The sequence below is a fragment of the Chenopodium quinoa genome, unplaced genomic scaffold (assembly GCF_001683475.1).
Source record: "Chenopodium quinoa cultivar QQ74 unplaced genomic scaffold, ASM168347v1, whole genome shotgun sequence".
Classification (NCBI taxonomy): domain Eukaryota; kingdom Viridiplantae; phylum Streptophyta; class Magnoliopsida; order Caryophyllales; family Amaranthaceae; genus Chenopodium; species Chenopodium quinoa.
Window position 1 is genome coordinate 2,985,627 of NW_018743697.1, and position 27,334 is coordinate 3,012,960.

General features: G+C 34.9%; 2 protein-coding genes across 6 annotated transcripts; both read right to left on the reverse strand.

Moving 5' to 3' along the window:
- Nucleotides 1–5,920: 5,920 nt before the first annotated feature.
- On the reverse strand, nucleotides 5,921–15,584 carry LOC110684251. 4 transcript variants are annotated; one of them, XM_021860673.1, is made up of 15 exons: nucleotides 15,405–15,584; nucleotides 14,355–14,682; nucleotides 13,830–14,073; nucleotides 12,996–13,261; nucleotides 11,881–12,636; nucleotides 11,728–11,786; nucleotides 10,322–10,387; nucleotides 10,085–10,173; nucleotides 9,901–9,966; nucleotides 9,183–9,818; nucleotides 9,031–9,099; nucleotides 8,091–8,161; nucleotides 7,946–8,003; nucleotides 7,102–7,354; nucleotides 5,921–6,836 (listed from the first exon to the last, which is right to left on the reverse strand). In XM_021860673.1, exons 2-15 carry the CDS (start codon nucleotides 14,636–14,638, stop codon nucleotides 6,223–6,225), a joined length of 3,531 nt encoding a protein of 1,176 aa, XP_021716365.1. In that variant the 5' UTR covers nucleotides 14,639–14,682; nucleotides 15,405–15,584; the 3' UTR covers nucleotides 5,921–6,222. The 4 variants fall into 4 exon arrangements, with proteins under 4 accessions (XP_021716365.1, XP_021716366.1, XP_021716364.1 ...); XM_021860674.1 differs by having other exon boundaries at nucleotides 11,881–12,648; nucleotides 14,355–14,603; nucleotides 15,405–15,583; XM_021860672.1 differs by having other exon boundaries at nucleotides 10,322–10,384; nucleotides 11,881–12,648; nucleotides 15,405–15,583.
- A 7,591-nt stretch (nucleotides 15,585–23,175) lies between these two features.
- On the reverse strand, nucleotides 23,176–26,723 carry LOC110684252. 2 transcript variants are annotated; one of them, XM_021860676.1, is made up of 5 exons: nucleotides 25,977–26,723; nucleotides 25,643–25,855; nucleotides 24,762–24,973; nucleotides 23,974–24,235; nucleotides 23,176–23,701 (listed from the first exon to the last, which is right to left on the reverse strand). In XM_021860676.1, exons 1-5 carry the CDS (start codon nucleotides 26,127–26,129, stop codon nucleotides 23,354–23,356), a joined length of 1,188 nt encoding a protein of 395 aa, XP_021716368.1. In that variant the 5' UTR covers nucleotides 26,130–26,723; the 3' UTR covers nucleotides 23,176–23,353. The 2 variants fall into 2 exon arrangements, with proteins under 2 accessions (XP_021716368.1, XP_021716367.1); XM_021860675.1 differs by having other exon boundaries at nucleotides 25,643–25,864; nucleotides 25,977–26,678.
- Between the last annotated feature and the right edge of the window lie 611 nt (nucleotides 26,724–27,334).

Here is a 27,334-nt window from a genome sequence, read left to right on the forward strand (position 1 = left end):
TTTATTGCGTATATTATATGAATGGATTAGAAGAGATGGTTAGGAAGGAGACATAATACACTAAATACAAAATTTGTTGCATTTTCCTAATAACAAGTGGTTGTAATATGCAATTATAAAAAAAATGGTTGAAAGGCCAATGTCCTATTAACACAACAACATAATGGATAGCAAAGGCTAAGTGTACAAAGTGGCTGGTTGTGAGAAGATGAAAAGGCGAGATGTTGCTTTGCTTTCTTTAAATTTTTAATAATATCGACCAAAAATTTATAACATAAGATTGATAAGAAGGATTAATATAAGAGAAACAAGGAGCACTTATATAGCATGCTTAAGAAAGTGGATTTGGTGTAGAAATACTAACCAAAAATATGTCGTCTTGTAAATGGATACGATTGGGATGTATATAGGTATGAAAAGTTCTAATTCGCGGTGCCTCTGTAAGTGGAGATAACAAAAGAAGAGAAGTGTATAGAATAAAAGATGATACAAGCTTAAGAAATGTAAAGCAACAAAAGTAGTAGACGTACACAAACACGAATATCAGATTAATGTCACCCAAAAAAAATAAAATATACATAGTAATTACTCCCTCTGTCCCTTAATTAGATTTCTACTTATCTCTAACAAGGGACGAAGGGAGTACCATTTTTCAGTTAGTTTTTGTGTTGACGTGCAGCTCCTTGCACGCCGGTGCTAGTACCCGATATCAGATCTGCAATTTCTGCCTTGATAAGCTGTTAGCACAACCGTGCCATTTGTTAAGCTCCAATTTTTGTGTAAAAAATACTACGTAAGTACATATGTTATATTATTTTATCTGTAATATGGGATTAATAAATATGTTTTCAAGTTAGCCAGCTTATCAGTTTCAAGTTACTGGAAACTGTAAGTAAATAACATAAATTAAGATCGTACAGAGGTACATAAGTAAATTGGTTCATTTAATTTCATAAATTAACCTTAAAGTTCTGATTTAGTATGAAAAAGGGTAATAGGCTATGTAGCAACAAAAAACACTTTTGACTAAACATCACTACCTAGTATGATCATTTTTCACTAAAAGATTAATAGATTCTTGAAAGACATGACATACAAAGTATTTCTTAGACATCTAATCCACACAAGTTCAAAACGATACGACTATCAAGTATCAAGAGTTATTTTTTATTTGTGTACCGCTACATTCTCTCTATCTAAAATCAATTGTTACATTACTAGTGTGACAAATTCAGACCAAGGTCGTACATGGTCAATGTCGAAGTCCGGCCACAAAATATGGGACTGGTTGATACTCCCTATCTTATAGAGTACTCGTACAAAACAATTACTTAATCATTACAATGCTCATTCATATGTAGCATGAACCATGTCAATAACTTTATTTTTTTTCTTTTCTTTTGGCTCAGGTGGCCGTACTTGGCAGGCAATTAATGATAATTGGTGCAATAATCTTGGAGATTAATGCAAAAATATGCACATAATCAAGCAAATGACTTCCCATCTGGCTAAAAGGCTAGATGGCTTTCTATCCTACCTAAAGGTTACCTTGGCATTATTATGTGTAATTTCATACAAAATTCATTTTATATATACAAAATATATAATATTTTTATACCTACTTGTCAGTTATTCATTTGTTAGCAGAACTGAAGCATCAAATTAAAGTGTACATCTATAATGTGCAATACAATATTGTCACTAGTTAATTCTGTTAATGAGGAAAAAATTAGGTGCACAAAGGAAAAGCAATATCATCAATGAATGAGCGCCTACAATCGACAAAGCTAGGGAGTGGTATCAAGGTGCAAGACATAACCTTATGACAGTGGGAGCGTTCCATGAACTTTGTAGTCCTTTGGCAATGTCCATGCATACTCCATGCAGTTCGTTTGGATGGTTGGTGCAAGACTGATGCTCGTTTTGAAAGATCGATTAGACAACCAAAGCTCGCTAGTCTGTTTTATTGAACTGAAAGTAATTTTATTGATTAAAATGATTTAAATATTTTTTATTGATTAGAACCAAATTTCATCGAATCCAAGGTATTTATATTATAAGTCATTACTTATCTCATAATTCTCATTATATTCCAAAGTAGAAGGGGAAAGGGTCAAAGACAATGTGTTAACTAGAGATGACAAAAAATTTGCAAAGTTGTAACTCGAGATTACACTATTGAAATACAGACATCTGAGAGTAATCAATAAGTTAAAAGTAATAAGTTCAACCAACTTTTTGGCTTGTAATGATAGGTTAGTGCTGTTATACAGCCGTTAATTTGGATTCTAACTGCAGATTTGTTACTGCTCATATATAAGAACTCCTTTCCAGGATTCAAGTTGCAAAATCTCATCCTTCATTGTAACATGACAGAATCCACAAGCACCATAACAAACAGGAAACAACATAGTTTATAATGGTGGCCAACTAAATAATTACTACTAGTATTTCACATACTCCCTCTGTTGTTCCGTCCCATTTTAATCTTTCACTTAAGGTCATTTGAAATCTTGATCAACGTGAATAAAAATATCGAGGTAGGATTGAGAGGAAAAAAAAAAAAAAAGTACAGTAGATACTTACATAGTGTTAAAATTGTGAAAGAAAAAGGGTTAATGCGATTGAGAAAGACAAAAGAAAGCAAAGGTAATAAATGAAAGTGTTAAAATTGTGAAAAAAAAGGGTTAATGCGAGAAAAATGATACTCCTAGAGAAAGATTGGAGTGCAAATTCAAAAGAAATACTAGTTGGGTTTCTTTTTAATACATGAAGAAAGACCATTTAAATTGGCACAAGAGAGTCAAAATAAAAATAAAAAAAACCGAAAAATATATACTTCGATATGATTTAGTTCTTAAGCTGGACACTTGAATCAGTATTGATTCACTTAAATTTATAAATCCAACTAATTTTGAAGAAAATTGATGATGCACATACAGTCGAAATACTATAAAGTACAACACTACACCAGCTTATAACCAAATCTTTTTAAAAGAATAGAGATCTTCCTCCAGGAAAATAATCAAATATAAAAGTTCCTACTTATTAAAGGGATCTCGGGTTAATACTCTGATTATCGTCATAATTATTCTTATCCACACCACTAAACACTGATTAGCTAATCAAATCTAAATAAGCTTCAAAATTAAAATATACAAGTGCACCTTCCCTTCTGGCCTTTACACTTTTGGTTCCATTATGAGTAGCATGGATTGGATATTGTAATATGAAATTTTAAAATTATAATTGTCATTGCCAAAGTGTATGCTTTTGCTAATTGTATTCATTAGAAAATGGCATTATCCTTCTTAAATCTAGTGCATTAAGATACTTTATAAATTAGGTTTTGCTTATCAAAGTATTAGTGTATGGCTTCTTTTAAAAGAAGGTATTTACAAGATATAAATAGTATGTTAAAAAAAGGATGATGCATATAACTAAGTTATCAATTTGACACTTGTAGGCAAATGACATGTTTGAATCTTATTATATCGGGTCAAATTAGCTTGGTCATACTTGGGTGATGAGTCATTAAGTTTTAACTTTCAACGTGGTCATACTAGGGTGATCAGTCATTAGGTTCAACTAATAGTCATGATTGAGATTGTCATCAATAAGTCTATCCAGACCAAACTACAAAAAACTGTGCATTTAGAGACTGGAATTACTTACTGTTAAACTATCAGTAGGAAATACATAAATTTTTATACATACAAAAGCCGACCTTAAATAACAACCACTTTGGTTTGGATCTAGGTATGTTTTTTAAGTACGACTGGTTTGTACTTAGTTGCGTCTTCTTATGAAGGTAAAAATACTTCGTATTAATTTAAAGGATGAAATACTTCGTATTAATTTAAAAGATGAAAACTCAATAATAACGAACCCAAGTTGAGCGCACATAGAAAACCAACCACTGAATTGATAAAACAGAAGCATGTCTTCTCATAGTAGGGAAAGGTCAATAGCAAAAGCAAGTCAACTTGGTAATCCAACAGAAAATTAGGTCAGACAAACAATTTGTTGATGGTTAATAGTTGGCTTTAGTTGACAAACAAAATAGATAAACACCAAAAATATGGATTAAAGAAACAAATTATTATAACAAGCTAACTCATCTTGGCATCGACTACCTTGATGGCTAAAGCTCACCTGATCTTTGTACTAAATATTAGTGTTATTTTTGAACTGTTTTTTTTTTTTCAAAGTATGGATAGTGTTGATTTGTTCTACAATTACAGCATAAATTCTTGATAAAGTTTCAAATCTCTATTACCATTATTACACGCAATTCTTTACGTAATAATAATCCTCCAAATCACTTTCACTTTTTAAATACTAATTTGTAAAATGTACTCGTGCTAATAAACGGGATATGCTTATCTAAAAAATATAATTTAGTAAGTTATTAGGGATCTTATATTATACACCCAAAGCAATAAATGAATACATTAACCAAAAAATGAATTATTTGGTACTCCCTCCCCACCTAAAGTTATCCCAAAATACAATTTACTAGTGCTAATAAATTGATGAGATGTATAGCAAGTTAGTTTCATTTGAAAATTATTTTGTAGTACCCAAGATCTCCTGATTTCACTTGGATTAGAACTGTTTTTCTCTAATTATTTACTCTTTTATTTTATTAATCACATTAATAGGGTTTGCACAACATAGGGTGGAGACCAAAGTAAGAGTTTTATAATGAAAAAATATAGTTAATATTTGATTCTTATGAGAGAATAAATATTATTATAGTAGGAAGTCTATACCATAAAAAGAAGTGTTTCAATTAATTATAAATGGATGAAAAGAAGAGAATTCTTGCTATTAATTAGAAACATAGGAAGCTTTATAGATAAAATTAAGGAAAAATTGTAAATAACCACCCCTCAAAACACCAAAGTTTGATTTTTTTTCTAAAATTAATATTACTCAAAAGCTAGCCCTTGTTAATATTACATCAAAGAGTTAACTAGCAATCAAAATTACAAGTTGGTCAAACAAGACAAGTGAATCAACTAAGCTTAAAATGAGTAGTGAAGTTAAATCAAAATCCCAAACTTAAAATTATGTTTTTATTTTGGCAAAATCAATTCTACTATGATTCACAGGCTATAGCACAATGGATGAGTCAAATGACCCATTTTTAACATAAGAACCATACATTATGACTCATAACAAAAAAAAATGTCAATAATAAGGGCAAGTAGAAGATCGGAAGTGCTAGCACAAAGCAAATGCTGTTGTTAATATGGTGACATTGATCAATGATAATAAGTGGCAGAAATGCAGCGAGAGAGTTCACTAAATCTACATACATTAAATTGAATAAGATCATGTACCTGATCCTTGCAAGCAGATTTATTGTGATGCAGCCGTGCTGAAGGTAATCTCTCAAATAGCACCCAAACAATAAGCTGAAAAAGAGTCACAGAATCAAATCTTCGTAGAAGTTCAGGTATTCAAAATAGTTTACACAAATGGTGCAGTAAAAGTTCAGATAGAGGGCTCACCATGGAAGAACGATCTGTATGACACAATCTGAGACACAGTACTGGAGACTTCGACAAAGAACAAGTAGCTAATCACTTCCTGGGTTAAGATATAAAGCAAAGGATACAAATACAAGACAAAATTCAATAATTTTCCAAAAAAAAAAAAAAGAGATTATTCCGAAAGCTCATTTCATCAAGAAATTCATGTTTTGAAAGCATCTGACAAGATGGTGAAATAAGAACTTCATTTTCAACCAGGAATATGCTTCACAACACGGAAACTGAAAATCATGAAATACCGAAAATCATTAAGTGTGCAATACGATAAATTGACAGTACATAAGATGATAACATATAAATAAATATATTTCACTAAATTAATAAGCAGGAAAAGCAGGATTATAGATCATTAGACGGAATAAAAAGTAATTCCCTCATATTTCTTCTCTTGCCATAAGAACCCTTCATTTCAGAAGGCAGAGGAAGACGTGCTGTGACAGGGTAAGATACAATAGCAAGAAAGTACACAGGATATTAGACATCAGTATCAATCCAAAACCTAACACCAACCTTTGCAAAAATGCAATTAGATTCAATTAGAAAACAATTATTTACAGCTTTCTCAATTGAGACCAAGTGAAGAAACAATTCAATATGCTAAGCAATGTTCTAGCCAAAATGTACACATATATACAAAGCACGATATTAATTGCTGAAATCCTCACATCACAACCATATTTAGGTCGTCCATAGGTATTTCTAAACCAATGGAGTCATAATCTTGCAATCCAGTCAGCCAATTGCTAAAATCCTCAGGTGCATTTGGATCATTAGGAATATCAAGTTGTTCAATGGATTCAAAATCAATATGCTCCTCTGATTCCTGACAAGCATCTTCTGGAGCATTCCCAGATAGTCCCAATTCCCTGCCCCTCTTGTTTTCAGTATTTTTCCACTGTTCTAAACTCGATGTTGGCTTCATAGAGGAGGTTAAGTTCTTGGGTTTTGTTTTTGGTTTTTGATCAGTGCTGAAGCTTACCACAGATTGGTTTTCACCCGCAGCAGTAGCCATCAGAACACCTCTACTGTGATCTCTGTCTCTCTCACTTCTCTTTGCTTTTGCTCCTCCAATAACAGAGCTACCAAAAGCTATTGCACCCCTAGAGGTACCACCAACATCATCAAGGAGTAGCTCCCTCTTTTTTCCCTTGTGTGATAATGATTCAAGTTCAGGAAAACTGCGTACAGAAGAGCGGCCAGCAGCTTTCAGAGAGTCAATATAACCTCTCCCAAAATCATCAGTGCAAGAGTCCAGCACACTAAATGAGTTAAATTCTGGACATGTGACAGCGAAAAAAGGTATTGATTAGAGAAAACGACAGAACTAACAGATTGCAAGTAAGGATAATGCCTGCTGCTCTTAATGGTCAATGTAGAGTAATTAGCAATATGTATGGGAAACAATTAAAAGTCAAATTGGGTCTTAAAGCAAGGTAGTGATTGTAAGAGGGGAAAACAAATTCTTAAAAGGTAGTTTTTTTTCAATAAATAGAGACATGTATGATATTAACAAGTCTTCCTAAAATTATAAATGGCATACCAGCTTTTGCAGAATCCACACGGCATTTAGGAGCTCCATGGCCTGTATAATAATCAGTTGCAATGCTGGAACCAGCATCATTGGTGTGAGGTGCTGCAAAGAGAACATTCTGCAAAGCAGGGTCACTAAAACAACTACGGCCAGTGAGCTCAAATTTTTTACACCTTACAAGAGTTCGTTCTATGAAACCCATTGCAACTTGCTTTGACACTTTGCGCATTACAGTTTTGGAAGCATTATTTCTTCGACAAGCCTACAGAAATAAAAACAAGTTAAACTTCTTACTTTTGAGCAGCTAAACCAAATAACTCGATCAGTAGTAATACTGTCAAGTTCCAAGAAACATATATAAACGGCAAAGTTTCCTATCATTCTCATCACTAATGGGTCTTAATCCATACTATTCTATCCTGAAAGCTGTACAGACAAGATTTATAGACTTTGCAACTTAGATGTGATCATTACGATCTCCATATCTGCAGATAGTGCAATGATTACTTACTGAAGACAGCGGAAGTAATACTTGACTTGTCATAAGCATTGTGTTTGCAAATATTCATACTACGTAATTTGTGGCTTCCAGCTTTACAGACTCAAAAGCTTGCTTAAGAGCAGTGAGGAAGAAAAAAGGATCATAAGGGAAAAAAATATATATATAGTATATATCCCACTAAGAAGTCATTCTGGTCCAGCCACCCCCCCCCCCCACCCCCACCCTTTCTCCTTTTCTCTTAAAACCCTTCCTGCTTTTAAAAAAAGCAAAAAGAAATAAAGGTGGACATCATGGCTTGTGATTTAAGTACATTCAACTCTAACAGTGACCGAGGTTAAAGGAGAAAATTACCATTCGCCTTTTGTAAGCCATCTGAATAAGTTGTTCCATGGCAACCTGCTCAATGAACCTGCAAAGCATAAAAGTCAAATGAAAGGAAGAGTGTAAGGAAAGGAAGGGAATGGACTAAAGCTATACTAAGCATTGGTTTCCATACCGTTTCTCCCTTTCTCTATCATCTTCAACAGCCTTATCAATCTTAACCAAGTTGTTCTTCTTTTTCCCAATCTGCAATACAGCACACATGAGGACAATAGAGACCAGGGAAGGAAGGCAGAAAAGACGGCTGAACTTTGCAGTTGAACCAACTTTTTTCAATTCCAACACCATGAAACTAGTTTTTCCAGAATTATATCAGACTTTTTTTAGTTTTAAACTCTCCAAATTCTTCTAAACTTTACTTACGGACTTTGCAGTTGAGTCATTTTTTTTTCTAGATTTCTTTAATTACAAAAGATGACAACAATTCTAATAACTATTACTACTCACTGCATAATAAAAAAAAAGAAAAAAAAAAACACTAGTACTAAAAATATTCGTACTGCTTCTATTAAGCAGTACTGACATGTATAATGACTTCATAATGCAAAATGAAAATGTAACATAACACAATATTATTTCAACTTCTTCCATTTAACTCACAAATCTAGATTATCCGTACACATGACTGAATACCAGCTACCAACCTTGAGATGCTATTCGAACACGTACTACTTGCATTCATCAATAGTTGCAGCAAGCCAGCAACAATGAAAACAATAATAGTAAACGTAATAGTAGTATTTGACATAGTAAACGGTGCTCCGTAGAAAAATTTATTTACTTAGAGATTAAAAAGTTTTTCAATATTAGTACTTAGCCTCTCTGTAAAAAGAATTTTTTTTCGAAAAGACCAAGCCCTAAATACGAAATTACAACAATAGACAGGCTCAGAATCCTTGACACAAATCCATGAACGGCCAAATTTATACATAAACAATGCATTAGTCGTTTCTACCAAGTGACTCAAAATATATATATATATATATATACACACACACACACACACACACACACACATATGTAGCCAAATAAAAGATAAATTACTGCAATCCTACCTGCTCACAAAGCCCCTCATTAAGTTCAGTAATATCTCGGTCAATCACTTCTCCATCGGCCAGATCAGGCTGTAACGGATGATAAAAGTAAGAGCAGATACTAACGCAATAGAATGAATCATATATGATATTAACTCTAACTAATACACTACCATTGCATCAAGGTACAATCCAATGCTCTGCAGCTCCAACATTAGTTTATCATCAACACACATCAGCTGATATTGGGGATCAAGAAAAGTTGCAGAAGCAGTCATATCTGAAGGTTGTGACCCACTAACATCATTATGCCAATTTCCACTAACAAACTCCGCATCTGAATGAGAGAAACCATCATCTCCCAACCACCTTCCACTGCTATACAAAGAATCAGACATACTTCCATTCCTCGTTGTATTAGATGTGACACTCTTATTACATGAAATTCTGTCTCCAGAGCAACGTTTCTGAATCTGAAAATCAACCATTGACTCAGCCTCAGAGTCAAATCTGTCTCTGTCTCTGTCTCTAATGTCAGCATCAACATAATTACATGAGCCACAATGAGAATCGTCACTTGCACACTGTAATGACATACTCACTCCTTCATTTCCATTGTAAATTCCCTCACTATCATCTTCTTCAATTAAAGCAGACAGAACTCTTTGGTACAAGGAAGAAAACTTATCCGACCTCTTTTCCCCAAATAATTCTCCAGATAAAGATTCATCCTTGTCAACAATTTGATTGGAATCACAGACTTTATTACCAGAAGAAACATCGGCCTTTTCTTTGCGCATAAAAACACCCTGCCAGAATTAATAGCATCATTAATGAATAGATAATAAATACACAAAAAATTTAATAAGGTAAAACCTGATTGTTATATACCATAATATTGTATTGAGCACCCGGAATCACAGATAAGCTGTCCGGTAGCTCCTCTGCAAGGCTCAACTACAAAGTGTAGCAATAATTTAGGATTAGCAAACCCTCTGATGATAGATGTGGTATAGCCTAATAAATATGTAACGCATAACCTATATATATGTAAAGGCTTGTCGACTTCTATTACCTGTTGTTTAATGTATCTCACATCTTGTGAACTAGCAGTTCCAAAAATAGGTTCCATTTTCTTCCAGAACCGCCCAGAACAACAGATATCTGCAAAAGGACAAGTAGTAAGGCAATTGTCTTAATTACTTGAACATAAAATTTATATAGTTCATGAAAACAAAAATTTGAAACTTGATATATAAAAATAAAAAAAAATAAAAAAAGGTTAAACAGATAAAGGGAGATTGATATATACGGCTAGCCTTGCGAGCAGCAGCGGCGGCAAGCAACAATTCTTCACGGTCATCATTGGCTTCAACTGCTGGGGAGAAAGAAGGGCGAATGTGAGAAGCCATAGAGAAAAACAGAATTTTCAGCAGAAACCAGATATAGTACTTTTGTTTCAATAAATTTCAGACTTGGATAGATGGTTAGACTTCTAAATAAATAAGAACACTTACACCAACTGAAACCTAGCAAACTTCAGCGCCGCTTACCCCCCTCCCCCCTCTCCCAAAAAATGAGATATTTGCAAATCAATGCAAATCAATAAGTTTTTCGGCCAAATTCAATGTCAATACAAGATGCAGGTTAAATTAAGAAATATGGCGATACGAAGATGATCTGTAAAGATCAAAATAGATAATACACAATAAATGCCCTCCGTATAGTAGTTTGTCAGACAAAAGTACAGATAGATAGGCAATGCAAAAATGAATCAAGGATGAAGTTCCAAGAAACATCATAACAACAAAGAAAAGGTTCGCGAATTATTACATATATTTTCACAGACAACCCACAAGAGGGAAAAACGAAAAAGGCCCTAGTTCTAAGAAACATTCTCCTCGAGCCATTCAATATGTCATCATTATCCATCACACCATTTCAACAAGAACTGCTTCGGCAAGGATGATCCGGAGAAATGTATCCATTAAAAAATTGAAGAACCTCTACAGTTGGAAATCTAACTGACTCTTCACTTGAAAGTTGGGACAGTAAGAAATGAGGTACTACAGCTTACTTTATTCATCACTAATATTATATATTGCCTACATTTCATAATTTATACTTCATAGCATACATATTTCTTGGGCAATATAACTTTATGCATACTAGTAAAAACTACCAAAAAAAAAACAAAAAAAAAAAAAAAAAAAAAAAAAAAAGAAGCTAAAGAAGCAGTCTTATACTTCCTCTGTTTTTTTAATTGACACCTTTCTATTATCCTGCTAGCCAACGCATGTTTTAACCGCTTAATAACTTCAATTATCAACGTTGTAAAATTATAAAAAGTGGATATTAATAAGATCCCACATGATTATATTTTATCATATCTATAAATCAGAAAAGCGATTCAAAGTGTAGTGTGTGAATAGTGTAAAAGTCAAACGGTGTCAACTTAAAAAAACGGAGGAAGTATACAACAATAGTTTTTTTTTTTTTACAATGGGCATAGTCACCTCAAATTTGATAAATGCCACCCTCAATCCACATAAAAGTCTCTAAAATAAAGTGTGCCTTATTATATGAAATGGAGGAAATAATGCTATACATAAACAGGCTTGTTTTTGTCATCCCAATTGCACTGCACGTTATCTAAATCCAAAGCAGTCTATACACAATTGAAAAGTACAAGCAAAGGAAAAGAGGTCATAATCTTACAATTACGAGCGAAAGCCCTCCCATCAGACATCTTTTTTGAAGGTGGGCGTCCTGATTTACTGCATAAAATAATCAAACAGCTCACAAGCTCAGTGACTAAACATTGCCAAAAAAAAATGAACCAGCCTTATCCTCAACACAGAAATTACCAACCTTTTTATTTTCTCTGAACCCGGCCTTGTACTTTGGATACGCTTTGCTGTTGACACATTCTCCAGCTTTGGTTCAGGCGGTGAGAGTCCAGGGCTAGACAAGGACAAACCCCTCACTGTCCTACCTTGCCTCCGCATGCCATCACCAACATTTTCAATGGGAACATTTTTATTCCTCTTGGTAGGAAAGATAAAAGAACGCATTTTACCCTTTCCAGTTAGCACAACATCACTACAATCTGTTCCTTTCTCTTCCAATTTGAGTTCCAAGTCTTTCGAATCTTCACCTTCAGAGATGAGACCAGGAGATGGCATACTCTCAACCTTAATTTTACTTTTCAAATTATTGTTATGAGAATCAACAGATTCTAAACATCCAACGCTACCGTTCTGAGAAAACTTGGCCCCAATAACAGGAGATAATTTTACTGTAGAGATTTGACCTTCATCATTATTAGAAACAGGTGAAACCACATTTGTTCTTCTGCTACGGGAACTTTTTTGTTGTCTCTGACCAACCCATTGACCAAGCATATAAGATGAACTGGCAGCCCGGTGACTATTCTGCATCAAATCAAGTGAGATCACCTTGTTGGTACTAGTAGGCTGTTCCCACCCTTCACAACCTTCTGAGGAAGCTTGAACATCAGAAGATGAGTTTACCGCCATGACTGAACCAGTTCGTGGAGCCCTAGATATCTTTCCTTTTATAACTGCTGCAGGAGTGCCAGTTGAGGTGCCTTGCTTAGCATTTGATCTGCCACTCAATCTAGTAAGAATTTGTAAATGAATCTAAATTAAGAACTGATAACAAGTGATAGAAAAATAAATGACCAGTATTAATGTTTGTAAGTTGCTCCTGATATCCTATGAAATGAAAGTGTATCAAGGAGCAGTAGCTTGTTCAACTGCACATACAATACAAGCATGTAGTAACTATTCAGACAGCAACTTCTAGATTTAACAGACAGTGTCAGCAATGTTTCACTCACAGGCTCACAGCTCATCTTCTGAAGGAGAATCTTCTCAGGATGTATGTATGCAAGAGTACACAATGTAATCCGAAAGCCTATCAGCCAAAATGACCTTAAAACAATATTATAAAAGAACAAGTACCTTAGAGAGTTGTCATATGTAGCCAATTTAGAATCAGTACAGGGCTCTGAATTCACTGTTCTTTTGATGTCATTATCCGCAGATCTGTTGGACACTGTCCCAACAGAACGTTTCCGCTTCATCATATTTTTGTCCCAGCAATCCCCCACAGCAGAGAGTCTCAGCGTCCTTTCTTCGGGAATAGAAGTACCGTTTGCAGTTTTAATGATATTTATGTTCTCAGTAATCATTTGATCCTTCGACAAAGAGCCAGATTTATTGTCAACCTACAAAATTTTTACAGTCATTGCTTAAAGGACATCATGTAATACATTTATAAAATATCAATAAAGCTTTAGATCATTTGAGGACGCTGTAAGCTTATTACTCCGTAGCAATCAATCAAAAGCCTTAATCCCATTAGCTTATTACTCCATATGTGAACTTAAAAAGAAAAATGTAGAAAATATACTGTAGCAATACACTTTTAACTGCAATGTGGCCAATCTGATAGAAAAGATATGATAGAACCTTCCAGAGCAGAGTGTCTATCAGCATTTTATTTTATTTTTTTGCAAAAGAGTGTCTATCAGCATTTCTTTAGGGGAGATGGTGTGTAATTAGCACCTATGGAAAAATATCCGTGGGGCTCATCCTAGAATAACTTACAATGCAAAAAAAAAATGAATGATATACTTGTATCTATATTATTTTTTAGGGGGTTCCACCCCCTTACACACACACACACCAACATAAAACTAAAGAAAAAAAATAGAGCTCTTTGTGATTTCTTCCTCTTAAATAAGCAAAGAAAGGAAGAGATAAAGAGATTCAAAGTAAATTGCAGATACCCACCCTAAGCTCTGTGGCAGATGTGCGAAAACGTTTATTCATCCCAGAAGACTTGGCCCTGTCCTCTAATCTTTGAGCTGATTGGTCAGCAAGATTACGAGGCTGGCCTGCCATCTTCAATAAGCTTGATCCACTTGGCTTGTCATTAGACAAAAACTCAGCCCGTTGCCTCTTCTTCGAGACCATGGTGTCTCTATAATATTTTTCTAATTTATTGAGTGAATCACAGAACATTTCAGCCCTTGCCCTGGTAAGAAAACATCGAATGTAATGTAATAGAACTTATAAACTACTTGACAGCTAAAACAATGAACCTTGAAAGTTAAAACATGTGTTTATCAAAGAAAGTAACACAAGCACATAAATCATAAACAAGTTATAACAATAGAGCAGGACATAATCTCACTGATAGGGATATCAAAGACAATTAGGCTTTTGCTGATTTCTTAGTATTGATTATATGCTAGTAACTGGCTAACTTCAAACATATTCAGCAAAACTCAAAACTCAAATCTACACTAGACTAACCTGGCCTTTATAGAGGCATTTAAAACACTCTCTCGGATTTGCTTCAACTCTTCAGTGGCCACGGGTGGGGAAGGTCTAAAATTGGAAGCTCTAACTGGAAGATCTTCAGATGTACTTCCAAGAGAAACCCCAAGTGCCCTCCTCAATTCTCCTGAACGTGTATACTTCCGAGTGCCAAAAGAAATGTGTTCCAGAGATAAACATTGGTGTAAAGAGGGTACATCGGGTGATGCCATGGCACCACCCCGGCTAACAGAAACAGACATTACACCATCAGCGCCCATGTACAGTTCAAGTTGCTACTATATACGGCACTATTGCCTGTAAGCTGCCAACAATGTTGCCGAAAGATTTACTATCATGAGAAACAACTATAGAAAGCCTTATCACTCATATCATTCATGCTTTACAACTCCTGCAGGTGTATGCCCATATACGTGCATAGACTAAGTATACTAGTTTTAACCTTTAATCATAAGCAATTATGCACATCACAAATGGATTAGTGAGTTCGAATTAAGTTTGCCAAGGATGTATCTTGTATAAGATATGAATTTAGAAATAGCTTATGCAAAATCAAATCCCTCGTCGTCTTCAGCGACTATGATGCATCATGATCTGAAGGTGGCCTAGTAGCCATTCAAAAAAGGATCCAATAAACACTTGATAAAACTACTCCCTCATTAATCCATACACAATGCAATGCAGTGAGTCCTCCCGCAAAACAGCTAACAAACAAGGTACATTTGCAATTAACAATACATTAGCAACCCAATTTGACTCAATTATCAAATTATACTCCAAAATTCACATAAACTTCTTCTTGCATAAGAATATCAACTTAAATTGCACATAGCAAAATTCTAGTACCAACAAAATCGATCGTTATAATCTTAACTCAGTAATTATTACCAAAAGTTCAATAAACAATTCACCTTAGAAGAACCCTATATTGAACATACTGAAAATTCAATCAACGACAAAACCCTAGATTGTGAAATTGAAATTGATATTCGGTGATTTCGAAAAATAAAAAAGAAAACATCTTACCTCAGAAGCTGCTTCAATGGAGGAGAGAAAGATCACGAGCTGCTTCAATGGAGAATTCAGAAGATTACGCGCTTCAATGGAGAATTCGGTGTACGCGCTTCAATGGAGGAGAGAGAAAGAGGGAGATAGAAGTGAAAAGCTCCAAAAAAAACGTAGGAGAAAGATTAATGACACGCCTATACGATGTCAACCGTTAGATCTATACAACTATAACGATCAATCGACCATAATTCATTTCATTTAAGTTTTGTACTCTATTTAGACAAATCAAATCAAAATTCTTATAACTTCTGTTTCATATCATTTACAACGATTTAACATAAAGTATTTCGTATTATTTGAAACAAAGGTAGTATTTAAGATGTAATCAAAAATTGGGTAATGTTATATGCCTTTATGTAGCAAGAATACGGGAATATATAGTAGCATTAAATACACTTTTCAAAATTGTATAAAATTAGGAATTTATGACAAAAACATGCGTAATCAGTACTATAATTATTGTTTATATTCTAATGATATATTAACTTTTAATGATTTTTTAGTATGTATTTAATGCTTATATGTAGCCCTAAGGGCTAGCGCTACATATAACATTTTCCATAAAAAATTTGTTGGACTAGACTTATTTGGTTGACATAAAAAATTTAAGGGAAGAATTTTTTTATTTTTTTTTTATGGGAAATTCCCATTGATACACTCCAGGTATTGACTTTTCTCAGCGGTACCACATTTTTTTTTTTGACTTCCTGCTGATACACTTGAGGTTTTGACTTTATAATTGACGTGATTAAGTCTGTTAATAAGACGTTAATAACTTATTTTATTCACATTTTAGGCTTAGTAATAGATGAAATGACTAATATACCCCCATTTTTTTAATCATTTCCCTCCAAAATTTCCCCCTTAATGTTGCTGTTATTTCCCTCCAACTTCCCAACCCTTATTCTCTCCATATAAAACCCCACTTTCCCTCTTCTATTCTCCATAAAATTTCCCCTCCATTTTTTCGAGCTCACCTCTTCTTCTTTTCTTTTTATTTCTGTTGGTCCCTGCTGTTCTGACATGGCTGGTTCTGCAGGCAGTGGTTCCTCTTCTGGCAACAGATTTGGGAGGTCCATGTGGGTGAGACGAATTCAATGCAATTGTTATCCACCAAGACTTGCTGGTATTAGGGTGTCTGACTCAATTTCGAATCCAGGGAGGTCATATTACAAGTGCAGGCATTGTGGTTTGTTCATGTGGGTTCCTGAAGATCAAATTATAGCCAATCATGAAGAATCATCCAATTTGAGAGTATTAAGAGAGGAATTTATTGATTTCACAGACAAAGCATATGAGTTTGCAAGCTATGTTTATATGGTTGTTAGAATTGCTCTTGTGATGTATCTTATTTTACTGTTTGTAACCCTGAAATGAGCATTGTGTATTTAGTTGTCATGTACTTCAGAGACTAAGTGTACTAGGAACAAATTATAAAAGTAAGGTTGTATTTTCTTGGTTTTGAATGAAAATGGAAAAATAATTTGCATTTTGATTGAGTAAGGTTGTATTTTCTTGGTTTTGAATGAATCAATCATTGAGATCAACTAAAATTAACAAGCTGAACAAAATGGCATCAGTTGCCAACATTCATTAAAGTCTGGAAAATCATTCAAAATGTGGCCACCATTCTTAATATAGACAAAATGGCATAATTCTTCAACATTACCATGTAAGTTCAGCAAAAAAATTCAAAACATATTCTTGTGGGGGTTGATCTGTTTCAATTTGAGGGGGTTGTTCATTTGAGGGTGCAGTATCAGAAGGTTGATCAATATGGGGTGGTTCAGATTGGGAAGGTGCAGCAAAAGGTTGTGCAGATTTGGACTTGTTCCTTAGCCTATTGGTCATTCTATTCAAGGCACTTGGTTTCTTAGCAAAAACCTACCAAATGTGATAAATCTCACACTCACCTAGGGTGTGAATCATCTTAAAAAGATCAGCATCATCTAGTAAAGGGTGATTCTTTTCATTGAAACCATAACCAAATGATGGGTTGGCTATAGGAAACTCAGAGTCTACTGCAGCAGTGTCCTCAAAATCCATAACCAAATCAAGCAAATTACATCTATCTAAGTCAACAACAAGATCAACATGCTTATCAAAGTAATAAAACCTTAACACAACATCACCCATTCTGCAAAAGAAGGTAAACAATATACACACTTACAACATGCATATAAATTCAAAATCATATCCAACAATCCACAACATTCAAATAATTTCCAAATCAGGTATCCAATTACCTATAACATGCACATAAATCCCAATTCAGGTATCCAACAATCAATCAAATAAGCAAATACATTCCAATTCAAGTAAATCAATGAAACAACATCATGCCATTTCATCCAAATTAAATACATACTCTACATAAATAATTGAACACACATAATCACGCACCTAATATACCTGAAAAAAAACCCTAAAATCGCACAAATATACAACATTTACATCATGAATTTAACTTAAAATCGCAAAGAAAAAAGAACATCACAACTGCACCAAATCATGCAAAAATGAACAGTAGTAGTGCTAAAGTACCTGAATTGTGCTAGATTATCCTCTAATGATTTTGTAGACCAAAAAGATCAGCGCAATTCCCTTGCAAAACCCTTGGACTTCGTCGTGAATGATGCAGTGAGCAGAGGAGAGAGAGATGAAATTTGAACAAGGAGTTTGTTTTGTGTCAAATCGACATAAATGGAAGGGGAAGGGGTTTAATTATGGGTGATGGAGGGAAGGATTAAAAGGGGGCATTTTAGTCTTTTCACCTAATCTCAGCTTTTAACCTAGAATTACTAAGTTATTAACGTCTTATTAACAGACTTAATCACGTCAATTATAAAGTCAAAACCTCAAGTGTATCAGCAGGAAGTAAAAAAAAAATGCGGTACCGCTGAGAAAAGTCAATACCTGGAGTGTATCAATGGGAATTTCCCTTTTTTATTAACTTCATGGAAATTAGCCCAAACCCGTTTTAACCCGACTTGTTACTAACCTGACTAAAATTTAACCCGACCTATTCCTAACCCGACCCGAATTTAACCCAACCTGTTACAAACCCGAACCGAAATCAACCCGACTTGTTATTGACCTGACCCAAATTCAACCCGACTTGTTATTGACCCGACCCGAATTTTACCAGACCTATTACTTACCCGACCCAAAAATTCAACCCGCTCTGTTACTAACCCGACTCGAAATCAACACGACTTGTTATTGACCCGACCTAAATTCTACCCAAATTGTTCCTAACCCAATTTCAAATCACCTTAATGCAATTTAGACCACCTTATTATGTTGATCAAAGCATTTTGTTTAGGGAGATCAAGTCGGTCCATGCCAGCAAAAGAAAGGAGCATCATCCTCAAATTTAAGAGTTAAATATATTATATATTTGTCGTATGGTCAAAGGAGATAATTATATTCCTAAATTATAGACTATAGTTCCCAAGTATATTTCCATATATATTATAGTCAAAGAAAATAATTAGCTTGATAAAAATGATAATTATCTATTTATAGTTAGTAGAACCTGAATATGACCTCACTTAGAAATGACCCGACCTGATTGTAACCTGCAAATTATTGTCTTGAACATAACCCGACTTGAATCCTAGAATGACCCGACTTGAAAATGACCCAACCTGATTATGACTCGCAAATTATTGACTTGAACCGAACCCGACTTGAACCCGAGAATGTCCCGACTTGAAAATGACCCGACCTGATTATAACCCGCAAATTATTGACTTGAACTGAACCCGACTCAAGCCCGAAAATGACTCGACCTGATTATAACCCGCAAATTATTGACTTGAACCAAACCTGACTCGAACCCTAGAATTACCCTAACCCGTTTTAACCCATGAAAATCCGAATTAAACCCGACCTATTGTTCACCCGACCCAAATGTAACCCGACCTGTTATTAACCCGACCCAAATCCGATAAGAAGTATGACCCGAAGTGACCCGACTAAAGCACGAGCCAACCCAAACCCGACCCGCATAGGTTATGGAATTAATCCGAATTGACCCGACCCAAGTTGACCCGACCAACTCTTACCGACCCAAACCCGACTCGTTTACTCGAATTGACAGCTCTACCCGAAACCTCCAAAATTTCTCAAAAAACGTGGATATTAGTATTCAATTTTGGAATTTTTTGACTTTTTTTTTTCACCCGTAAATAAAAATTGCTAAAATGTTTACCATGGTCCCTAATACCCTCCGGGAGTACAATTGGCTGGGTGAAACCATCCAATTTGCCTTTAAACGACCAATTTACCGGTTTACAACTTGCACCGATTTCATTAACTCAACCCTACCACGAACATTTATGACAACATATAATGATCTTATATGGTTCTAATACCCTTCGGGAGTCTAATTGACTTTTTATGACAACCAATCACAATGCTTTTCGACACTAGGCCCCGAAACATTCAAAATTTCTCAAAAAGCGTGGATATAAGCCTTTAATTTTGGAATATTTTGACTTTTTTCCGAAAAGAAATAAATTGCCGAAATGTTTACCATGGTTTCTAATACCCTTCGGGAGTCTAATTGGGTGGGTGGAACCATCCAATTTGCCTTTAAACGACCAATTTACTGGTTTACAACTTGCATCGATTTCATTAATTCAAGCCTACAACGAACATTTATTACAACAAATAATGATTGAATATGGTTCCAAACGACATTATATGACCACGAGATGTATTCCCTATAATTTCTAGACTTTTAGACACCGGCCCCGAGACTCCAAAATTTCTTAAAAAGCGTGGATATTAGCCTTCAATTTTTGAATTTTTAGACTATTTTTCGCCCGGAAATAAGAATTTGCGAAGTGTTTATCATGGTCCCTAATACCCTCCGGAAGTCCAATTGGGTAGGTGAAACCATCCAATTTGTCTTTAAACGGGCTATTTATCGGTTTATAACTTGCACCGATTTCATTAAAACAAGCCTACCACGAACATTTATGACAACATATAATGATCATATATGGTTCCGAACGTCATTATATGACCCTGAGATGTATTCCCTAAAATCTTAAGGCTTTTCGACACCGTGCTCCGAAACCTCCAAAATTTCTCAAAAAGCGTGCTTAAGCCTTTAATTTTGGAATTTTTTTGACTTTTTTTTGCCCAGAAATAAAATTTGGCGAAATTTTCACCATGGTCCCTAATATCCTCCGGGAGTCCAATTGGGTGGGTTGAACTACCCAATTTGCCTTCAAACGACCAATTTATCGGTTTACAACTTGCACCGATTTCATTAAATCAAGCCTACCACGAACATTTATGACAACATATAATGATCATACATGTTTCCAAACAACATTATATGACTCCGAGATGTATTACCTAGAATTTCAATACTTTTCAACATCGGGCCCTGAATCCTCCAAAATTTCTCAAAAAAATGGATATTAGCCTTTAATTTTGTAATTTTTGACTTTTTTTCGCCCAGAAATAAAAATCGCAGAAATGTTTAACATTATCCCTAATACCGTCCGAGAGTCCTATTGGGTGGGTGCAACCATCCAATTTGCCTTTTAAACGCCCAATTTACCTGTTTACAATTTGCACCGATTTCATTAACTCAAGCCTATCACGAACATTTATGACAAGAACTAATGATCATATATGGTTCCAAACGACATTTTATGACCCCGAGATGTATCCCCTAAAATTTCAAGATTTTTCGACACCGGTCCCCGAAATCTCCAAAATTTCCCAAAAAACGTGGATATGGTGGAACCATCCAATTTCCCTTTAAACGACCAATTTACCGGTTTACAACTTGCACGCTTTTCATTAACTCAAGCATACTATGAACATTTAAGACAACATATAATGATCATATATGGTTCCAAACGGTATTATATGACCCCGAGATATATCCCCTAAAATATCAAGACATTTCTACACTGGTCCCTGAAACCTCCAAAAAATTTCAAAAAAATGTGGATATTAGCCTTCATTTTGGATTTTTTTGACTTTTTTCGTCTGAAAATAGAAATTGCAGAAATGTTTACCATGTTCCCTAATACATTCCAGGAGTCCAATTGGGTGGATGTAACCATCCAATTTGCATTTAAACGGCCTATTTACCGGTTTATAACTTGCATCGATTTCATTAAATCAAGCCTACCACGAACATTTATGACAATATAAAATGATCATATATGGTTCCAATCGTCATTATACGACTCCGAGATGTATTCCCTAAAATCTCATTGCTTTTCGACACCGGGTCCCAAAACCTCCAAAATTTCTCAAAAAGCGTGGATATTAGCCTTCAATTTTGGATTTTTTTTTACTTTTTTTTGCCCAGAAATAAAAATTGCCAAATTATTTACCATGGTCCTCAATATCATACGAGAGTCCAATTGGGTGAGTGGAACCATCCAATTTGCTGTTAAACGACCAATTTACCTGTTTACAACTTGCACCGATTTACAACGGCAAACTTAATTAACTTGCACCAAACCCGACTTGAACCGAAATTGACCCTAACACGTTTTAACCCATCAAAACCCGAATTTAACCCGACTTGTTACTAACCTGACCTGAATTCAGCCCGACCCGTTCCTAATCCAACCCGAATTTAACCCAACCTGTTACAAACCCGACCCGAAATCAACCCGCGTTGTTATTGACCTGACCCAAATTCAACCCGACTTGTTATTGACCCGACCCGAATTTTACCAGACCTATTACTTACCCGACCCAAAAATTCAAACCGATTTGTTACTAACCCGACTTGAAGTTAACACGACTTGTTATTGACTCGACCTAAATTCAACCCAAATTGTTTCTGACCCGATTTCAAATCACCTTAAATGCAATTTAGACCACCTTATTATTGTTGATCAAAGCATTTTGTCTAGGGAAACCAAATCAGTCTAGGCCAACAAAAGAAATGAGCATCATCCTCTTAAGAGTTAAATATAGTATATATTTGTTGTATGGTCAAAAGAGATAATTATCCTCCTAAATTATAGACTATAGTTCCCTAGTATAATGTCATATATATTATAGTCAAAAGAAATAATTAGCTTGATAAAAATGATAATTATCTATTTATAGTTAGTTGAACCCGAATATGACCTGACTTAGAAATGACCCGTTGTAACCAGCAAATTATTTACTTGAACATAACCCGCGCGACTTAAATCCGAGAATGACCTGACCTAATTGTAACCTGCAAATTATTGACTTGAACATAACCCGACTTGAATCCGAGAATGACCCGACTTGGAAATGACCCAACCTGATTATAACCCGCAAATTACTGACTTGAACCGAACCCAACTTGAACCCGAGAATGACCCGACTTGAAAATGACGATTATAATCCGCAAATTATTGACTTGAACCGAACTCGACTTAAACCCGAGAATGACCCGACCTGATTCTAACCCGCAAATTATTGAATTGAACCGAACCCGACTCGAACCCGAGAATTACCCTAACATGTTTTAAGCCGAATTAAAACCGACCTATTGTTCACCCGACCCGAATGTAACTCGACCTAAACATGATCCAAACCCGATAAGAAGTATGACCCGACGTGACCTGACTCAAGCATGACCCGACCCAAACCGCATAGGTTATGGAATTAATCCGAACTGACCCGACCCGAGTTGACCCGACCCAAACACTAGCCTAAACATGTTTGATGACTTAAGTCAAGATTTCAGAGTAAACTAGAAAGCTGTACAACCAATTCAATTTCCTGTTATAACTCATGCTTCAGAATAAGAACTATGTTACACATCAAATAAGTTCTTTTTACAAATCAGATTTTTTTTTTCCCTTCACAAATCATCACCAATTCAAGTATTGAGAATAGGTGCAACATATAAAAAATATACAGCAAAAAATAAAAAAAAATTATGCTGCTGCTATCAACTTTGGAGTACCAGGTAACGGTATATATTTTGCAGGTTCTTCGTTGAGCAAGAGTGCCCTTAATATGGATTCACATACTTCAGTGTCATATACAATCAAGTGGCCGCCATGAGGAATTTCATGGTACTTGATCCAAGGTAATTCTTCCATAACATGTCTTTGAAGTTCAACTGGAACAACCTTATCTTCATAGCCTACCCATAGATGAACTGACCGCTCGTCTTTGGGAAATGGATTGTTTAGTTTCAATGGATCGAACTCCCATTTACTAAGTCCCACCAAAATATCACCTCGAAGATTATCAAATATACTTCTCTGCTCTATTTTGTTCTGTTAGGGGGAAAGCAGAGAGACAAAAGCACCATAGTAAACATTAGAGCTCATAAAACACCAGTGTCAAGATCTTTGTTACTCTCAGAAACGTGAGCATCATTGAGACATGGGTGTTACACTTATTTCTTATTTTAAGAAAAGAATCATGTTTTTGGTCGATTACTTGAGGTAAATTTGAAATCCAAAAAACATAGGTCATGATTCAGTGTGAAAACTTGTAAATGCCCAAAGAAAGTATTTGGAATATTAACTTCTGAATTAGTATGTACCTCACTGAGCAGCTCAAATCCTGGAGTTCTTTTCAGAACTTCCTGATCTCTTTCGCTGAAAAAAACAGGATTCTTCTCCATAACATTTGCCGTGGGGAGACACTTCTGGTTCATCCACCAATACAGTAAACTGGGCATATGTTTCAAAACAAATAGAGTTAATTTAACAAGATTTCTTCTGAAGTCGTCTTTGATTAGGCTTTTAGGGAGAGAGGGCCAGGAATAATTGACAACTGCAGCCACCAAAGCTACACCTTGCAGCCTGCACAAATATCATTTCCCAAATTTAAAGTGAGATAAGGTTTTGATACAGCCTATACAGGAAACAAAGCTCAAGAAAAACAAAGAAATAAACATCAATAATTTTTCAGCCAAACTTCAACAGATATAGAATACATCAGCAGAAGAAGTTACCAAACCTAATAGGTTAGTGTCTACATTCAAGTCTTAAACCAGTTATATCAAGTCAAACAACCATTATCGAGACTTAATGAAAGGGTGGGAATTTTTTTTTTTTGAGCAAGATCTCATCATTTTCATATGGTGAATTAGGTTTTGTTTTTTTTCATATTCCACGAATACTAGGTCACATAAGGGCTACTGATGTTCAATTCACAGCTAAATTATGTTCAAATTGACAGTCTTATAGGTGAAAAGAACAAAGCCTCAAATCATGCAGATAGCATACAACCAGGTAATTACATTTCTTGCCTCTAGGATAACTACTTGGAGCTCAGAATGCAATTCTTAGCTAGTTGAGGCAATTCTTAGCAAAGTATATTACTTGCCTGTGTGGTATATACTTGAGGCAACTCCAAATAGGATATGATCCCATTGACACCCCAATCACATAGAATTTGGGTCCTAACTCTAACTGATCCGCGAGTTGCTCAATATCTAATGCTTCACTCTTGAGTGACCTCTCAGGGTTTGGATCACTATCCGCGTAGCCTGCTCTATCATATAGCAGCATGTATATCTTCAATTCTTCAATTAGCCCCTGAAAACTAAATCATTGTAAATCAAGATAATCCTGCCACAAACAAACAATTGATTGTATCATACATTCAAGTTTATTCTGACTTCTGAGTTCTGCCCCATTTATATTTGTTTGGCTAGTACTAGAATATGTTGCAACTCTTTTTGGGACCAATGTTGCTCAGCATATTTTGGTACAAAAGAATATGCTTTATCTCAATGACATAAATACTCTCATATCCAATAATATAAACAAGTTGACATATGAAATTCAAATCCAAAACACGTAATCACAATACCCATAATCTATCTCTACTCCTAATCCATGGCAGTGACACACAAACCAAAATTTATCCAGATTACATGAAATATGGGTTTTTCTACTTCAAATTAACAAGAAATTATGTACTGTATAAAAATAAATTCACCCACTTCCTTTTTTTCTATCCATTCATCCAAAATTACTCTTTTTCATATACCAAGATTGATTAAAACCCAAAATCAAAAGGGGTTTTTTCTACTTCAAATTTACTCAAGTAAATTGTTGTATTAAAAAAAAAAAAAATGCACCCAATTTCTATATTCAATTATTCATCCAATCACACTCCATTTCAAAAGACAAAACTGATTATAACCCATCAAAATTCAGATCCAAAATTAAACAAAAATCTGAAAAAGGGTTCAAGATTACTTGAGATGCAGAAAAACTCATGTCTTTATTACTGCCAAATCCATGAACAATGATGATCTTGAATTCAGCTTCTTCTTTAGGAACTCCAATTTCTCTGTAAGCCAAAAATCTGCCATCATTTAATCTAATTCTGGGTGATGTAATTTCACATTCACTCTCATCCATTGACTTTGCAGTCCTCCTTCCATGACCTCCACATGAGATATTACCCATCTGCAAATGCTGTCAAAAAATTCAATAAAGTTTTGATTTTTTTCAATTTGAATCAATTAAAGAAAGAATTTCTTTTCTTCTTTTTGCTGAAAACATGAATATTGATATTTTTTTCACTTACCTTGTAAGTGAGCTTTTTGAGTTTTAGATCTTCAAATAATTGGGAAGGAGAGATATTTCCGGGACTTCTTCTTTCTCTAGCGCACTTCTGACCGATCGATGTTGTTGCACACCTTTTTCTTGTAGTGGCTGCCAAATATAATAAGAACCGCATTGGCTTATTATGAGTAGGTCTTATATACAACGAGTGTATAGCTTACATACAGGTACGCCATTTCCCTCCTAATTTAATAACAACAATCTTTTTCATTAACTGTTAAAAAAAAATTAGTGAATTGATAATTTTTTAAAAAAGAAAATAGGGTTGGGAAAATTAAGTTAATTAAAATTAAGAGTGGAATATGAATGGATGGGTTGTTGAATAATTTTGGTAGGCTGGCTATAAGCTGGTTCTATGAATTGTATCTAAGGGTGCTTGGTAAAGAAGGGGAATTTGGGATTGTATATTGTATTGTGTTATTGTGCACTTTAATGGCGGCTAGATTCTTGTGTGATGTTTTTAATAATGGTTTTCTCTAATTCTCTTTGTAGAATTTTGGTGAGAATTAGCTCAAAATGTGAGCCTTTTCAGCAAAGCTAATGAGGCTGTGCCGTGGACGAGTAATGACTAGTGTGTGAAAACTTAAATATGCCTTTTGTTCTTGAGAATATGCTTTGGAAGTTTTAAATGGACTAAAATTGTTCCTTTCTAATTTTGGTTGCGTGTGTATGCTTTGCATGTAGATATATAAGTATTCTTTCAAATTTGTAAGGTTAGTCTATTACGGAGTAGATGATTAATGAGCTATGTTGCTTGAACTCATGTACATGTCTAACTGTCTGACTTGTTAAAATTTTACACGTCTTTGGTTCAAAATGAAGTGAGAACCTTAGAGGTGTACCTCGACAATCTTGCTTGCATTCAAGTCTTCCAAAGAGAAGAAGCAGGAGGTGGGGAGTGTGCTCATCATATAGATCAATGTCTAAACATGCTAAACAATGCCAATTGGATGGTTCAGGTTGTGCACATTTATCGAGAAGACAATCACGTGGCGGATTGGTTGACCAACCGCGGAGTTACCCAAGACATTTATCTCCTTATTTATAATGCTATTCCTGTCGAATTTGGTAGAGTTTTAGAGGAGGATATTAGGAGCATGGCTTTTTCACGTCTTGTCCCTCCTAGGTAGTTGTTTTCAGGTGTTTTAGTATGTTCTTTGTTTTTCTTTTCTCTTGTTTTCTTTGGATCTTCATCCTCATTTGAACTTTTTTTTTTTTTTTAAAAAAAAAGGTAAAATGAAATGTTTAAGTACCATAGCCCATAAGTAACAAAGTAAATTTGAATTTGTTGTATATAGTAAGAAGGACTGAAGGAGTATT